This window comes from Sturnira hondurensis, unplaced genomic scaffold (assembly GCF_014824575.4).
Source record: "Sturnira hondurensis isolate 20B ecotype Veracruz unplaced genomic scaffold, ASM1482457v3 Scaffold0010128, whole genome shotgun sequence".
NCBI classification, from domain to species: Eukaryota; Metazoa; Chordata; class Mammalia; order Chiroptera; family Phyllostomidae; genus Sturnira; species Sturnira hondurensis.
The window spans coordinates 6,631,169-6,649,366 of NW_028082759.1; the positions used below are offsets into that span (position 1 = coordinate 6,631,169).

General features: G+C 41.0%; 1 protein-coding gene across 1 annotated transcript; it reads left to right on the plus strand.

Annotated features, from left to right (window-relative positions):
* The first annotated feature begins 716 nt into the window (after nt 1-716).
* On the plus strand, nt 717-17,138 carry TMA16 (translation machinery associated 16 homolog). The gene is made up of 7 exons (XM_037058325.1): nt 717-847; nt 6,546-6,658; nt 10,966-11,003; nt 12,182-12,266; nt 13,424-13,572; nt 14,903-14,945; nt 16,914-17,138. The coding sequence occupies exons 1-7, from the start codon at nt 845-847 to the stop codon at nt 17,092-17,094; spliced, it is 612 nt and encodes a 203-aa protein (XP_036914220.1). The 5' UTR covers nt 717-844; the 3' UTR covers nt 17,095-17,138.
* Nucleotides 17,139-18,198: the final 1,060 nt, after the last annotated feature.

Sequence of the window (18,198 nt, forward strand, 5' to 3'; positions counted from 1 at the left end):
ATTTAAATCTACCACCTCATTTTTGTTTTCTATTTACCCCACAGTCTTGTTTCTTTTTTCTCTTTATTTCCTTGCTTTGAATGAGTTTTTAAATTTTTATTGATTTTTCTCTTCTTGTTTGTATCCTATCCAGTTACATACATCCTTTTAATGGTTACCCTGAAAATTAAACATGCATTCTTATTGTATCACCCAATATTAACAAATACTTAACCATTATACACAAACACACACATCTTTGTATATTCCTTAAAGCACAGGAAAATAACTCTATAAAGATATCTTCAAACTATCTACAGTAGTTTATTGGGGGGCGGGGTGTTGGCTTGAAGAAGAGGCCTAAGGGGATTCACTCTGCTGTTCGTGAGCAGCCCTCCTGGGAGTGGGCAGCCTCAGCTAGGCAGGTGCCCCGAAGAGGAGAGTCTAGTCCGGCTGTGGAGCTATGCACCTGGTCTCTTGCCCTAGATCTGCCCGGGACACCACGGGCCTGTAGCGGTAGGCAACGGTGGTGCCGACTCAAATCTCCCTCTCGCAGTCCGGGAAGGGCCAACTTCACCCTCCAGCCCCAAGCTCCAGTGCAGCGCGCTTGGCCGCGGGGCAGGGAGGAGGCTACTATCTGGGATAGAAGCTAAAAGTCCAACACGGACGTAAAAGACCAGGTCTCGTTTCCCCCCGGACATTTTAGAGAACGCACTCGCCCCTCCTTTTCCGGTCGGGTCTGCCCAGGTTTTTTACGGCCCCACGTGTTTGACCTGGAGTTCTACTGTCAGGTGCTGGTGTTCCTGTAGGTGAAGTTTCCCAGGTGTGGAGTGCAGAGGCCTCCCGGGGCCGCGAGGACGTCACTATGGTGGGCCCCTCCTCCTCCTTTGAACCTGTTTGGTTCTCGAGACGATGGGGGAGGAAGGGCGCGGTTTGGGAGAACTGGGAGAAAGGAGGATGCGAAGTGATTACACGGGGCGGTGCACAGGGGGTGCGGGGCGCAGGGCGAGGCATCCGGGAGGAGGGTCCCCGGCCGGTTTCCGGACCGTAAGGCTTTGAGTTCTCGCTGTTCGCCGGGCACCTTGCTTATTTCTCGCCCGGTGCTCAACTTCCCGGTCACTGCCCCCCTCGGGGGGAAATCCGCACCGGTACATTTTCTTGCAAGGCAAAATTGGTAAACACGCTGCTTGCTTACCTCCGTGCCCCATCTCTTCCCGCTTAGATTGCGTGGGCTCGGTCGCCGCTTCCTTGGCGTCCATTCACCGCTCTCCAGTGACCCACTCACGCGCTTAGTCTTGCCTTCACGCCCCCCACCCACCCCCCGCTGCTGCTATGGTTCTGAAACTTTTGTTGTTTTTATTAAAAACAAACGTGAGTGTATGTATGATACACTTAAGTATAAAGATGAGCGGTGTAAGGAACGCTTGTTTATCATTATCCAGTTTAGAAAATAAGTCAACATAGCCTTTGAAAGCCTCTGTGTTCTGTATCTTGACGCTATAACCATCAGGAACCCCTCAGAGGTAAACGGGATCCGAATAATGTATTTGTAATTACCTTGCTTTTCTTTATGGTTGCTACTTAAGTTTGCATTGCAAAACTATTTGTTGTTTCTTACTTTTTCCCACCTATTACGTTTTTGAGAATAATTCTTGAATAGGAACATGTTTTATAAATATTCCTTTTTCAACTAGTTTTTAATAAAAATATTATAAAAAGTAGTATACTCTGGCTGCAACGTCTTTTTTCCTCTTTGGCCCTTTTTTTCCTACTTGTGTGGCTGTTCTTGTCTTTCGTGTCTATCTAGCCTTTTTCTTTAGATTATATACATACACGTTTTCGTAAATTCAGTTTTTGTTTATATTTGTCCTGTCTCCAACCCCTTATAATTTTTTATAGCCTTTCCTTTTCAGATTGGAACATAACAATAATGTGTTGGTGTGTGAGCGACTCGGGTTGATTGGCACTGGACTGCAGACCTTGATTATCAGAAATTCCTTTTTTCAGACTGCATGGTAGGAGTGTCTTGCCTTGTAAGAGTCAAAAGAGTGGCATATAAGGCTTTTATTATTGGTACATTTTCTGCCCTTTCATTTTACTGGTATATTTTCCATGTCTCTGCTATGCTCTCTCTTGAATTTGAACGCAGCTTGGAACTGGGGGGTTTCCATCTAGATATTAGTTAGTCTACACTTCTTTCGGTACAGTTCAGAATGTGGGCTATGGCATTCCAGGGGACTGGGCTTGGCACCTGAATCTTTACCAAATTGTGATCTTGGTGAAATCACTTAATCCTTTGTTGTCCTGCCTGTTCACTCGGGGTATCCATAATGCCTATCTCAGAGGATTACTGTGAAAATTAAATGCAAACCAATTATCTCTATATCCATTATTTAGTCAGTGTTAGTTGTGTTAACTAACTTTAGTGATATCATCAATAGTGACATTACAGCTTGCAGTTGTCAATTTTTGTTTCTTGTTCATTTATTTTTGTTTATTGTGAATCTTTCCTAGAGCTCCACAAGTTCGTATCTTTTCCTTATATCAAAGTTTAACTAACTTGGAAGAATCTTTTCAAACTAATTCATCCCACCCAACACTTTCCATTCTGCATTTAAAAAAGGTTTTAGTGCTTTTAATTTTGGTGTGTACTAGGCTACTAGGCATTCACAGGTATACTCCTTTTTATATAAGCCCGTTATTATAGAGTTTAAATGCACTTACTTACCTGTCTAGATTGTATACTGTTAAAAAGTATGCTGTCATCCTCCCTTGATTACTGTGGGCATTAATTATAATGGGCTTCCTACATTTTCCTTAATGACAAGAATTGTGTGCTTTGGGGTTCATACCTATAAATGGGAGCTCATACCTGGTTTTTTCCCAGCTGTATTGAGATATAATTGACAAAACATTGTGTAAGTTTAAGCTGTACAACGTGATGATTTGTCATACATATAGAAATGTATTGTGAAATTACTGCCACAATCAGCTTTGTTAACAATCTCCTTCACAGTTACCTTTTTTCCCCTGTTGTAAAAAGTTCTAAGATTTACTCTTTTTGTAACTTTCAAGTCTATAATGCAATATTTTTAATTGTAGTCATCATGCTGTACCCTAGATCCTCAGAACTTATTCATCTTATAACAAGAAGTTTGTATCCATTGACTTCCTGTTCATCCATTTTCCCCCTTCATCTATTCCCCCCCCACTTATGCTTACAACCAACATTTTACATCCTGTTTCTTTTTATATTTCACATTGCCCCTGAAATACTATTGCTATGTATCTTTGAGTAAACGATGTCTTTTCTTTTGTAACTCACAATTCTGAATTCAAAGAATAGTTTAAATTTTCTGAAATAATCACTAAAGATTATGAGAGAGAGATACTTTCAATACAGGTTTTCTGACTAGAATATTTCTGTGGTGCCAGGTATTTTTCAAGGTAATTATAGCTATTCAAAATCAGGCTATTAGTCATGCCAATGAAAAGAAGTTGTATTTTTGCTATATTTTTGCAAGTTAAATTTGGTACTTTTTGAAACATAAAATGTTAGTCTTCCATAGAAGATATACCACAAACTCATCCCCACTTTATGTTCCATACTAGTCATGAATCATCAGATGCTGTACAAAATAAATTTGGAGAACCCCTGAATGATAGCGATTAATTGCTTTCTAGTTAAGATATTTAGTTTGAATAGACTGTTTAATAGATTAACCTTTTATTGATAGGGTTTTACTTCAGTTTCCCTTGTTGAAACGTTTTGTTGGAGTTTTTTATTGTGATATTCTGAAAAATAGGAAAATGTTCTGAACTTTAGTGTTTCATTGTATTTCTGTGCCTATATGTGTACATATATATATATATATATATATATACACACACACATTTTCTGCCTTGAGGCAACCTTTTTATGAATAAGGTATTATATGGAATTATAAACTACAGTTGGGTCAGAATACAAGTTCGATTTCTTTGTATCTTCGTACTAAGTTTCAGAGGTTCTTTGAGTTCTTCTAAAACTATGAGGACATTTCATAGTCTATGGGTATCAAAGTACTTCTTGTTCTAAAGAAAGTTTTAAATCTTTAAAGGAATTTTTATGGACCTGAACAGAGTGTTACATATCTCTAACTTCAGTTAAGTTTTAGCAGCTTCAGACAGCATTTTTTTTCTTGAGGTTTTTGTGACTTGGCTTATTTGTTAGGATGTGAAACAAAGCTATCTTTTCGAAGAGCACACTTGGCTTTTGTTTTGTTTTTTTGGTCTTGCATTAGTCTGTCTCTTTCTGTATAACAAGACTGTCCCAACATTTAGTGGCTTAAAACAATAGCATTTATTATTGCGCGGTTTCTGTGGGTCGAGGATCAGGCTTGGTTTACCAGGTTTTTGCCTCTAGGTTTCTCACAAGGTTGCAGTGAAGTTATAATCTGAAGCTTTGATTTAACCCCAAGGCACAGCTGGGGAGGATCCTCTTCTCAGCTCACTCACATGATTCTTGGTACATTCAGCACCTCGTGGGCTTTTGGACTGAGGGCCCAGTTCTTCCCTGGACATTTGCTGGGAGCCCCGAGGTGGCTGTCACATAGGTCACTCTGTACTGCAATTCAGTATATGACAGCTGGTTTCCATCAGAGACAGTCCAAGAGACAGTAGCCAAGACAGAAACCAGAGTCCTTTCAAAACATAACCTCGGGGTTGAAATCTCATTGGTGTTGCCGAATGCTGTTTAATAAAAGCACGTCCGTAGGTCTACACTCGGGGTGGGATTAGATGTGGGTATGAATGTCAGGAGGTTCAGCAGAGGCAGCTGACCGTGTGTTCTGAAAGTTTGTTTCTTGATTTGTGTTTGCTAGGTAAACCATGCACAAAAAATTCTCTTCACACCTTCCTCTTCACTGCCCCTCGACTCCACATGAGCAGAGAGACACACAAACAAATGCACATCCTGTTTTATGATGGTTTTACTCTGAATTCCCTTATTCCTGTAACCAACTTACAGTGGCATCTGGGTTTCAGACTTGGAGCTCTCTTCTCTGGCCAGGTTTATCAATCAGGGAGCAGAAAATCTTTGTGGAATATTTATTTGTTGAAGGAACGAATACATGTGTGAGTAAGAATTTGGTGGTCCTTTTAATTTGACGAAGGGATTGACTTGGAGCTGTGTCTTAAAGATAAGTAAGCAAAGAAAAGGATTTTGCGGGCAGAGGTAAATAGCACAGTCTCAAGAAGTTAAGAAACGGCAAGATGTATTCTGGAACTGGCGAGCAGGTCAGTAAGAATGGACAGGTGGGGATGTTGAAGGACGAGGTGGCACAGGAGAGGTAGGTTGAGGGTAGGCTGTTTTCCTTGTTAAGGACTTGGTCCTGGCCATGACCTAGCAGAGGGAGTGTCGTGGAAAAGCAAGCTCTGTGACCTCTGAAGAAAGGACCAGCAGGGAGCACCTGCAGGCCACCCTGATCATGAAAGGTCATGAGGCTGAATTAGGCAATGATAGTGTTTTGAAGAGAAGGCTGTAGAAACACTTGACCTTTTTGAGTATTAGGTATGTTAGAGGCTGCTAGCTGTCCCCTAATAGACTCTTTTTCTTCTGTAGTAATTTATTTTTTCTGAGAAATGTAAAGAAATTTACATTTCTTCCTCATACAACTCTGATTAAATTTTGGTCAGCAGGAGATTCTGTGACTTCCCAGATCTTGCTCTTAAAGGAAAGGTGTATGTATACCTTTTGATTTTCTTTTCTACTTCTCACTGGCTGGAGTTTAGACTTGGCATCAAGCCGTCTTGACTTACATGTACATACAGGAGGTTGTAGCCGAAAGAGAGTAGATGACAGGATGGAAGGAGCCTGGGTTTCTGAGGGCTTTATGGAGCAGAGCCTCCAGCTCCTACTTTTTCCACGAGAGAACTAAATTCTGTCTGGGTTAAACTATTAAAATTTGGGGTTTTTTATTATAGGAAGCCAGACCCAATTCCCACATAATAATAATAGTTATGATAAGGTATAGAGTATGTAGGATTAAAGGCTACTGAAATGTGTAGGGTGGAGAACTGAACGCATTACGACTTAGTTAACTGGCATAAGACTTAAGTGGGAAAATCATTTGTTTCCTTTTGGGTGTGCTAATTTTGAGATGGCTTCTGCTATTTCCTCTGTTCCGCGGGCAACTTCCCTGATCAAGCTCCCCCTGTTCTTTCTGCCCCCTTCACTTTCCTAACTGTAATGCAGATTTCCAACTGTGAACCCCTCGCTCTCTGCGTTCTCTGTACCTGCTCTGAGGATAGGGCAGTTGAGGAACTGCTTTCTCAGCCCTTCCAGTCCCTTTATTTTTTTACCTCATGGAGAATATTTCCGAATATGTCATTTCTTTTATAACGATGGAAACAAAGACTGTTTGAATTATTTACCAGGTCTGGCTTATCTCCTGATTCCTGGTGTTGTGTTTCTGCGTCAAAGTATTTCTGTTATGTTACTGTTTCTTACATTAGTTTCTGAAGAAAATTTTTGACCAGTCACAAATATCTGACTTACATATGTCATATGTTTTCCTACATTTCAGCCTAAAGGACTAAAGGGGAAAAGCGGAGGACAGGGAAAAAAAGTCGTCCATCCATATAGTAGAAAGGCAGCTCAAATTACAAGGGAGGCCCACAAACAGGAAAAAAAGGAAAAGTAAGTGTCTTTTTATTTGTATTGTGTGTTGGTGAATAGCCGATTTTACACATTTCTCCTTCAACAGTATTCCTCTCCTTCTTTTAATAAAAACATCCAGTATATTCTGTGCACCGAAGGTAAAACAGTAAACTGGAATTCAGCTCTTCAAGAGCAGACCTAAAACAGACACATCAGTTTGAACAGGCTGTGATGAGTGCAGAGAAGAAAAACTAAAAAGAATTATGAGATGGAGACTGAGGACGTGAATATGAAGAGGCAAGACTCAGTGGGGACCACTTTAGAGACTGCCACCTTTTGTTACTGTCTGCCCACTGAAGACATCTGGTTTTCTAAGGAACACAGGTTGCCGGGCAGCTCGGAGTGCCTGGCCTCTCTACTTTCACACAGAACCCGGGCTTCTTTGTCCCACTTCCTAAGGTTTCCTTTTAGGGAGAAAGAGAGGGGGTAGGGGTCTGGGAGGATGTCTGTTAGGGAGCAGTGCCTTTGACCAGTGGTGGAGCCTACAAAGCCAGACCTGCTGGGTTAATCAGATGGACTCTTATTGATGGCCTCCGGTTACTTAAAGATGCTGCAGAAGCGACTGGAGTGAGAGTTCGAACGTGTTCTTCATGTTCAGTGTCTGAGTGCTCTGATTTAGAGCTATATGAAATACTGCTTCTGTTCACGTTAAAAGAAACTAGTATGGTTTGAAGGCAGCAAATGGTTATATCAAGATTTTAGCTTTATTTTAGGATCTCTTAGCATCATGCAGCAAATGGCTATATCATGAATTGAGAGCTATTTTAGGATCTCAGCATTTTGTTGCTATGCACAGTCATATCTTGTCCTACAGTATGTAGTGAGGAGTTCTCAGTTCCGAATGAAATGACTTAGTATGAAAAATTAATGAAGGGAAATGAAGCTTAATTGGTAAGAATCTAGGAAACAACTACTTTGGAGAATTAATCTCATATTTCTTTTCTTTTCTTTATCCCAGCTCATACCTCTCTAGTTTAGGCCCTTGTTGATTTCATTCAACTTGACTTCTAACTAGAATCTTCCCTCCATGCTTTGCGGAAAAGAATGAATTCTCCTCAAAGCCATTCTCTACCTTGTTAGGAAGTATTCTTTATTTTTTAAAAATTAACTTTGAGGTTAAATAACATACAGTAAAATAGATCTGTTTTAAGTGTACAGATTCGGGGTTTTGACAGTACCCTGGTGTAACCCCTGTGATTCCTGTGTAATGCACTTTCATCCCCAAAACATTCCCTGCGCATCTTCCCAGTCAGCCCGCCCCCTCACCCCCAGCTCTTCATTTTGGTAGATGAGATTTGTCTTTCCTAATGTTTCCTGTAGATGAAATCATATGGAATGTAATATTTTGTGCCAGCTTTTTCCACTAGCCTAATGTTTGTGAAATTTATCCATGTTGTTTTACATACTAGTTGTGTTTCTCTTTTTTATTACCGAATAGTGTTCCATTGTATGAAGATGCATTTTGTGTATTCACAAGTTGATGGTCATTTGGATTGTTTAGAGTTTTTGGCTGTTATCGAGGTCTGCAAACAAAGGCTCCAGACCTCATTTTTATTTTAAAAAAAGTTTTGGGGGGAGGTAGTTATGCCCATTCCTTTTGTATTGTGGCTGCTTTCAGGCTACAGTGGCAGAGATGAGTCATTGCCATGGAGACTGGCCACATCGCCCACAACACCTACCATCTTACTACCTGGGCGTTAGAGAAAAAAATTTGTTAGTTCCTACTATATAAATAAAGCTGTCATTAGCATTCATGTACAATATTTGTGTGAACATATATTTTCATTTTTATTTTAGTTCCTAGAACTAGAATCTCTGGGTGATATGGTAGATCTATATTTAAGAATGTAAGAAATTAAGTTTATAAGAATTGTTGGTCGTATGATAGACGTAATGCTTAAGTATGTAATAAATTGCCTTATCCAAAATGATTGTACCATTTTAGATTTTAACCACCAGTATATGTGTTACATTTGTTCCATATCTTCTCAAACACATTGTATTGTGTTTGTCAACCAAACACAAATGGAGATTCAGCTCCCTGTCAATGCAAAAGTCAAACTTATGTGGCAGATGCTGGTGCAAAGAAAGAAGTTTTATTCAGGTGTTGCGGGATCTGGGAGAATGGTTGACTTCTGTCAACAAGCCCATCTCCCTCACAAGGCCAAGATAAAGCCAGTGTCCAGAGTTCCTGCTCCACTTGGAGCATCAGGTGACTGCCAGGTGGTCATAGCCCCATGCAGGTAGCTCTGATGGTCTCCGGCTGCTGTTCATGTCAAGCTGCCTCCTGGAACCTGCATGCTAAGCCCATGTGGCCATGGGCCTTGCAGCTGCTAGGACTGCTAATCGTGTGCTCCTGAAAGAGAGTGTGTGGACGCACTGGTGAGTGCATCACCAGGTGGGCAAGAGAGAGCGCAAGGCTTCCTCCTCGAGGCCATGGATCACATGGCCATAGAGAGGACAGGCAAGTGTGCTGTGCCAGTGCAGGTCATAAGCAAGGGCGCTGTGTTCCCCTGGGACTACATTCGCTTGGGCTTGGGATGGAGTAGGTGCTTTCTCAGAATGATCAGGCACTTCCCAAACTTTTGCACAATTTGGGTGGGTTTACCTCCCCACCAACCCCTTCTTTCCCCACATTAGGCTGACAGGCCTCTTTGGTCCAGCACCCCCCCTGCTCCATTTGACCACTATGGCACGTGTGCCTGCCTTCCCCGGTCCCATCCTCAATCTGGTACCGAGAGAGAGGCTTTTTGTCTACACAGATCTTGCTACCTTCTCGCACGCTCAGTGGAAGAACCACTACCACCACCACCTGCCTCTCATGGCCGATGGGGCGGACTCCCCTGCGCTCTGGCTCATGGTGGTAACATTATCAATTTTTTAAAGATTTTTATTTATTTATATTTAGAGAGGGGAAAAGAAGGAGAAAGAGGGAGAGAAACGTGTGAGATTGATCAGTTGCCTCTCACAACCCCCCCTCCCCCCAACTGGAGACCCCGTGCACAACCCAGGCATGTGCCCTGACCAAGAGTTGAACCTGCAGCCTTTTGGTTTGCAGACTGGCACTCAGTCTGCTGAGTCACACCAGCCAGGGCATCATTTTTATTTTAAATTTAGCCAGTATAGTAGTATTTCAGTGCAGTTTTAATTTGCACACATAGTACTCTTGATGGCTAACAATGTTAAGTATCTTTTTGTGTGTTTATTGGTCATTTGTGTGCCTTTGATTTGATGGGAAAATTTGTTAAAATCTTTTGTGCTTTTATATATTGGGTTTTTGGTCTCTCATTAGGTAGGAAGAACTGTTGCATATTTTAATACAAATCCTTTTTTAATTATTTGTATTGGAATATTTTCTTTCATTTTGTGGCTAAAGAAATTTTTATAAAAGAGGTTTCATTTTATTCTCCAGTTTTCTAATTGTTCAAAGTAGGAGAGTAAATCTGGTATGCTCTTTGGAGGCAGGGACAGCATAATCCTAGCGAGTGGCAGACAGTGTGGCAAACACTAGCTACACCCAAAGGTCTTTTCTGAATGAGTTAGCATTCAGAATATCAGCGAAAGGAGGCATATTTTTCTATACTTTTCTGAGAATAGAGTTATTTTTCTTTGTTTTAATTCTTCTTTAAAAGATTTTATGTATTTACTTTTAGAGAGAGGGGAAGGGAGGGGGAAAGAAGGGGAGAGAAACATCAGTGTGGTTGCCTCTCACATGCCCCCAACTGGGGACCTGGTCCGCAACGCAGGCATGTGCCCCGACTGGGAATCTGAACCGGCGACCCTTTGGTTCACAAGCCGGTGCTCAATCCACTGAGCCGCACCAGCCAGGGCTGTTAGGATTCTTTTTAAATTTATGAAGAGTGAATATTCTGTTTTGTTCTTGTTGAAGGTTAAAAGACAACAGTAATGTATTTTGGTCTTGGTGGCAGCACTCAGTCTTCTGGGAGGTGTATTCATTACTCTTTTGAGAGAGAGTTACAGAACCCACCTGAACATTCATAATCCGGTCAAGCTCCCGTTTGTGTTTTTAAAACTTATTGCACTGTAGGTGTCCTTGAGTCATTGAAGAGCTAAGAAAACTTTTCTAAACCAACTTTTGTTCCAGGGATTTTTTTTAAAAAAGCCGCATAATGTTCAGTGTTTCTATGTCAATTAAATTAATTTCACATTTATGAAAGAATGATCTTTGAATTAAGGTTCTTTAGGCAGTTTTTCTTTTTGTCTCTTTGACAGATTTTAAAAACGTGCTTTGGAAATTGTCTAACACATGCACCTTTTCTTCCAAGGTTGAAGAATGAGAAAGCATTGCGTCTCAACCTTATTGGTGAGTGCATTTATTTATTTCACGTTTTGGCTGGAGTATAGTGAAATTCTGCCCTATACTTATTTTTCTTTTGACTTTCCTAGTGAAATAATATTTCTAAGTGAATTTTCGTTACTAGACTTGATTAAAATAAAATCAATCATTAAACCCTTAGAATAGTGTTGTTAATATCTGGCTCAGTTTTTCAGGAATTGTCTGGTTTGTAATCACCTACCTAACTACCTGTCTGCAGTCTGTCTGCCTCTGCCTGCCTGCTGGTCTGTCTCTATATCTATCTGAGTGTCTTCTAATAGCTGAGGTTTAATATTAACTCCCTAACCCTTAGAATTATAGCCCAAGTGTTTTGGGAGGAGCAGGTCATATGTAAGGTTTCCCAAAGGCTCAGTCTGTATCTCAGGGTCACAATCTCTGGGAGAAGGGCAGGGGGGTTAAACTTACTGTTAGAAATTTTTACTGATAAGCCCGAAACTTCAAAATAGTGAGTATGAGGCTTTGTTACCAAAATTAAAGGTATTTGAACCTTTATCTAATACTTCATCAGGTAATGGAATAGTATTTCTAAGTGGGTTATCAGTATCTGGGGTAGGGTCATTTCTTCATCCCTAGTTTTGAGAAATCTCACTGCAAGTGACCCTGATAGTCTGATTTACCCATAAGAATGCGCATCTTATATGTTTAATATATTTACTAACTTGGAGGCCCGGAACAGTTTACTTAACCTTTCTCATGTGTAAGTGGGAATAGTAATAGGACTAAAACCATAGGATTATGGAGCTCTTGACTTAGTGCTTGCTGCTCATTAAATGGTCAGCAAATACCATTTCTGTCATTAATCTATTGTTTTCATTTTATTGTTTTAGACAGGTTCTATCCTTTGCCCTTTAAATACTTAAAACTTCATGTTCTGTTAAACTATTCTTTTTAAAAAATTTGTTGCATGTTTATTGGGTAAGGAAGGTACACAGAAAAGCATTCTGTTCACACCTGTCTCTTCCCAGAATTAAAATGTGACAATTTAATTTCTTAAAGGCTGGTTTAATTAGCTTTGAGCCCACGCAAGGCTTATATTTAGCATTGAAATAAATTTTGATAGTTATGAACACGTTGATGTTGAAAGTTATCGTGAATGCGTCTTTGCTTAGATGACAACTGTGATGCCTATCTGGCACTCATTACAGGTGAAAAACTGCAGTGGTTTCAAACTCACCTTGATCCCCAGAAAGGAGGATATTCGAAGAAAGATGCTTGTGAATTAATTGAAAGGTAAACACTGCGCATGTTACAAGCAAAGGGTCAGAGAAGGCAATTTTTCACTTTGGTTCTCCAAGAGACAGTTCTCATCCTGATTTACAGAAGAGCAAATGGGCTTTGTCGTCAGAAAGACTTTGGATTTGTGCCCCAGCCTCTTCGCTTTGACAGGTCGTGACCTTTCTGTGCTTCACAGTGGTAGTTAGTCCCTTGGACCAGTAAAGGCTTCCTGGGGAAATAGCATCTGAAGTGACCCCCGAAGGCCAGGGTCAGCAGGTTGAGCTAAGTCGTTTGAAGAGCCCCTGGGCAGAGACCGGAGGATCTCAAAGGCCCCGAGGTGAGAACGCCACACAGAGATCTGCCAGACTTCTAATATGCCTGAAACGGCAGGTTCAAGGAGGGAATTGTGACAGGTATGGTAGGGCACAATCGGCTCATGAAAGGCCTCGGTTAGCATTGTAAGAGTTTGGGCTTGACCAAAGGACATTCAGGGCCATGGGAGGCTTTTACAGCCCACACCGAGATGATCATATTTAAAATTTAGAAAAGTCACGGTAGTGAGAGTGATGATAATGGCCTGACAGGACATGAACTGGGCCAGGAGACCTTGAGAGGCTGATGAAACACTCCAGACAGTAAGTAGATGGCGTGGCCTCTGCTTGGTCAGGAGCAGTGTGGTGAAGAGACGTGAAGGATTCTGCATGTAAGAAGAAGGTAGAAGTCTCCGTCTTTGGAGAAAACCGAGATGTGTCGTAACAGGGAGGGTGAGGCGTGAGGGAGAGCACTTCAGCTGGGCAATGGGAGTGGATGGTCTTACTGTTTCCCGAGAGAGAGAAAGAAAAAGGTGGAGCAGGCTTGGTGGGGGATGGGGAGGGCAGGGTGAGGACTAACGCAGTTTTGGTGTGTGAAGCCTCTGGGACTTCCAAATGGAGATGTTCAGGAGTGGTTGAATGTGCATCCGGGGTTTAACAGGTGCTTCGGTAGCAGGCAGGGATTGGGTTGCTGAAATTTTGAGAATGGTCAAGTTATCCAGGAAGATGTGAGGTCTGAGGACTTGAACTCAGGAATGTAAACATTTCAAGGACAGGCGAAGGCTGGGGGCTAGATTTTAAATGAAATAACCTACGCCAAATACCCAGACTTGGTCGCTCAGGTCCTTTCTTATTTTTCAGGTACTTAAATCGATTCGGCAGTGAGCTGGAGCAGATCGAGTTACACAACAGCATCAGAGACAGGCAGGGGCGGCGGCACTGCTCCCGGGAGACCGCCATCAGACAGACGATGGAGCGCGAGCGACAGCAGTACGAAGGATACGGCCTCGGTGTGCTCACCGCGCTTTCCCTCCCTTCTGAAGTGCACAGCAATGCCAGATTTGTAGTTTGTTTCAAAGGCTTATATTTTCATTTAGTTTAGTTTGATTTTCTTCTGATTTCCTTTCTTTTGTGAGTATATGGAATCAGCTTTTAATTCATTCTTTTTTCCCTACATTCCCCCAAACTGTCGGTTGTGACGGGGACATCATGTCTTTCTCCTGTGAGAGTAACATTTTCCTCTTGCCTCTGGGGCACGCCTGTGTGCTTTGTTCCAGAGTCAGCTACGTTCCCATCTCCAACCACATCTAAATTTCTTTAGAAAGTGCTGTGTCCTTCTTGTCTTGTTCTTATAGAGCCAAGCTGTCCTATTGCAGTCATTCCTGACAAACTATACAAATCAAATATTCATTCTTGGCATTACAACACTTCTTACCATTCTTTAAGACCAGTATGTTGCCAGTTTACCGGCACTGTCTGAAGGAAAGCACTTGAAAGGAGAAGGTACCTTAAGGCTTGCGACGCCTGCAAACAGGTGACAACCCAAGCCTGCATATGGCCTACAAGTGGTATTTGATTTGTATTTGATCGGCTTATTAGTTGTCAGCATTTTAAAATCTGGTGGTTTCACGTGACAAGCGTAGATTTCCTGCTTGTCTTAACAATCAGATCGTCTGGCAACAGCACCTGCGAGATGTGCTGTGTCCCCTTTTCACGTAAGCAGGCCCTTCGTGGCTTCCGTTTGACCCGTCGGAATTGCGAGCACCATGACTTGTGTATCGGGGCCGTTATTCAGTGAAGGAAGGCTTACTCGAACACAACAGTGTGATACCACAACAGTGGTTCAGACAACTGAGACGCTACTAGGTGGCCCACAGGCACGAAGGTCGATACACTGAACACAGGGACAGTTCTTGTCCCAGGCAGGACGAAGTGGGGCATCGCGAGATTTCATCAAGCTACTCAGAATGGTTTGCAAAGTAAAACTTACGAATCATTTCTGTACCTTTCCATTTCATAATTTTGATCTGCGGTTAGTCTCGGATGACTAAAACTTCAGAAAGTCTATTGCAGAAAGACTGTTGGTTTGTTTTCTTTTACAGATTCTGTGCTAGAATTTAGCAGCGTTCTGCTTACATCCCCTTCCCAAACTAAGCTCTTTTTACACTTGCAAGGCTTACTTTCATACAGCATTATAACAGTGCTCTGAAGTTGTTTTACATTGGGTATTTTCTTGCTATCAATTATTATTTGTTCACCTGAGATAAAAAAGGAAGAAACTCTAAAATGTTGTAATTTGGAAGACATTGCCTAATGGATATCAATTATTTTCTCTCCCAGAGATTCCAGATATTGTAAATGCAGGTAATCTGAAAACTTTTAGGTGAGTCTGTTACTTTTATTGTTCCTTGAAGCAGCAATATGTAAAATACATGAGACGTAAAATTTCTTCTCTTTTGAGTCTAGACATCAGGGTTGGCAGAAAATCAGGGTTTTTTTTTAAACCATTTCTCTTTGCTTAAAGTAGAATTTTCCTAAGTTGTGTTTATTTGAAACACCAGATATACCCTGAAATGATAGTGACATGTGGCTTTTATTTCCTTTTCAAAATATTTTAAAATACTTCACTATAGTAGTTAAAAGAACCTGATCTCACTATTCCTCCCCCAGTGCTTATGTTTTAAAAAGAAGAAATAATAGCAGCCAGTTTGATGGCACAGCGTCAGGCCCAGACTGTTGTGCAGCGCCCCCCTTTGGAGAAGTTGAGTAAAGGGAAGTGGTACCGGAAGAAGGACTGTGTCGTCCAGAACCAGGTGGCCCAGGGGTCTCTCCAGTAGTACTTCTTTTTTTAATTTTATTTTTTTAAATCCTCACGGGAGGACATGATTATCAATTTCAGAGAAAGGGGGGAAGGAAGGGAGTGAGAAGGAGAGGAACATCAGTTGGTTGCCTCGTATGCGCCCCGAACCTTCACTGTAGGTATATGCTTTGACCAGGAATCCGTCCACAGCCTGTTGGTCTGCAGGGCGGTGCTCCGACCTACTGCCGCACCGGCTAGGGCTAATAGTACTCTTTTGACCAGAGAGACCACTGAGTAGGGTTTCAGGTTTTTTTCAAACATGGCTTTTTTGTTTTTGTTATTTTTTAAAAGATTTTATTTACTTTTAGAGAGAGTAGGAGGGAGGGAGAGAGAGAGAGGGAAACATCACTGTGGGAGAAAAATATCTATCGACCAGTTGCCCCCTACTAGGGACCCGCCCACAACCCAGGCATGTGCCCTGATCTGTCCATTCATAGGCTGGGTGGCTGGGGCTCAATCCACTAGTCTCGCTAGCCAGGTGGCTTTTTTTGTTTTTAAAAAATGATTGTTATTAAATATTTTTATCTTGACCATGTTGATGGACTTGAAGTTTTGTTAATTGAAATTAGATAAATTAAGTCTCATATTCCTCGACACCTTTAAGCTCAATTTATATATTATACTTATGAATTCATAGAAAAATTCTTAGTATTTAATACTTGTAAAATATTGATTCTGATAAAAATTCACCAATCATATTTAAGAAGTAGTTTACTTTAAGCTCATGTATATGTATTTATAATTTAGATACATGGAGCTTAAGATTCTTTTTATTCCTTAATTTTTTTTTGCCTGAAACAGTGATTAATTAGCTACATTTATGTGTGGTCTTCTTTTCTAAAATAGCTATGTTCTACCTCTTCCAAAGAAAACCCGAAGAGAGAATAATTCAGCATAGAGTATTGATGAGTTCAATATAGAGTATAGAGTATTTAGTTCAGTATAGAGTATTTAATTCAGTATAGAGTATTTAGTTCTTAAAGGATCTTGACAACTAGACTCTAGCAATGCTCTGAAAGTAAATAAATGGTCATAGGACAGTCACAGTAAACTCTGAGGTTGAAAAACTAAGTTTTCTACTATAACCATACAAGTTACTTGATTACTGAAACTTACCTGTGATTGATACTGTGTCTAAAAGGAAAGCTTTTCTGACTCTGCATTTTGAAGACTTGCCAGGTACAGTATAGTTCTTACTGGCGAGATCCTCCATGCCGTGGAGGCTGCCCGGCTGAAGTGCCCAGGTCACGGGAGGGGAGCAGAGTGGGGCAGAGGCTCCTGGTAGCTGCAGTGGGACAGGCTCCTGCGCTGCTTTGGGAGTTTTGATGTGGGCGTCCTCTCTAATGCATTTATATTGTTTCTTTGTGGTGTATTTGAATCTGCTGTAAATTTTTTTTAGATTTTCTGCTACTCAGAGTTTTGAATATTGACTTTTTCCTGTTTCCCCACCTCACACCCTGCCAACCCTGTATACTCTTTCTTTTTTTGTAGGGAATGGGATTTTGATCTGAAGAAATTGCCAAACATTAAAATGAGAAAAATGTGTGCTAATGATGCCATTCCCAAGAAGCGCAAGAAGCAAACTAGTACAGCTGTTGACGAAGATTTAGGGGAATTGGAACTAAATGATGAACCGAGTGACTCAGATGAAGAAATGACTGCGGTGGCCTAATTGTTCTTCACTTGAGTTGAAAATAAATAATTTGAGAGCCTCAAGTTACACTTGAACTGATTATGGCAGATAATTGTCTAGACACAAGCATTTGCTATTTAGCTTGTTTTACATGATCAGAATCCCACTTGCAGTTTAAAAATAACCTTATGATTTGTATTTAAAAAACAAATATTGTTTTTTTATTTACATTAAATTGCTGAACTAGCCCCAGCCATTGCAGCTCATTGGCTTGAGTGCTGGCCTGAGAAACAAAGGGTCACCGGTTCGATTCCCATTTGGGGCACATGCTTCGGTTGTGGGCCAGGTCTCCAGTAGAGGGGTGTGAGAGGCAACCACACACTGATGTTTCTCTCCCTTCCTCCTTTCCTCTGTATGAGATCACTAAATGAAATGAAATCATTAAAAAACATTTAAAAATAAGATTCTCTGAAAATTGGGAAAATTAAATCTAAAAAACGTTTAAAATATACATTGCTAAAATAGATACAGTGAAATAAAATTGTAATCTTTAAGATCAATTTTATCTAAATATTGGGGTAGAAAGAGCAATATAAATAAGGTGAAGAAAAGATTTCACGTCTTCCTCACGTCTGCCTGGGGTCGCCGTTTCGGGGCCTGGGCAGCGCCTGCTCCCTGAAAGGGTCTGTGCACTTCTCAGACAGTGGTGGTAGCAGAATTACCTCCCGAACTAACATTTCGCTTATCTCCCTCTTAAACTTTAAACCCGTTTTCTTTCCTTATCAAATGGAAAATTTGAGGTGGAAGTCATATACAGATGGGTTGTACATTATTTTTATTTATTGTATTTGAGTCAGAGTTAAGTGGTAAAAAAATGCAGGGACTGTTACTTGTCTTGTCGATCCCCCCCACTTTATTAGCTATCTTCTGTTAAAGGGGTGGCTCTTCCTGTTCTTGTGGTATTTTCCATTTTCTCATTGTGAAAGTGATAGATTGGATTTGTGGAAACAGACCTAAAGGTTAAAGGGTCAAGTTTTTCAATTGTTTCTTTTACTTCTTAGAGATAGGTTAAGTGACATCTGGGATAACTCAGTGTTCCAAAAGGCATGAATATCTTGGATGTACCAGTATGTTGTTCTTCAT

Bases quoted from the DNA above. Each gene is read 5' to 3' on its own strand.
- TMA16 (XM_037058325.1), top strand. The intron at 11,004-12,181 runs GTGAGTGCATTT...CACTCATTACAG, and splicing joins ATTGCGTCTCAACCTTATTG to GTGAAAAACTGCAGTGGTTT. The intron at 13,573-14,902 runs GTGTGCTCACCG...TTTCTCTCCCAG, and splicing joins GTACGAAGGATACGGCCTCG to AGATTCCAGATATTGTAAAT.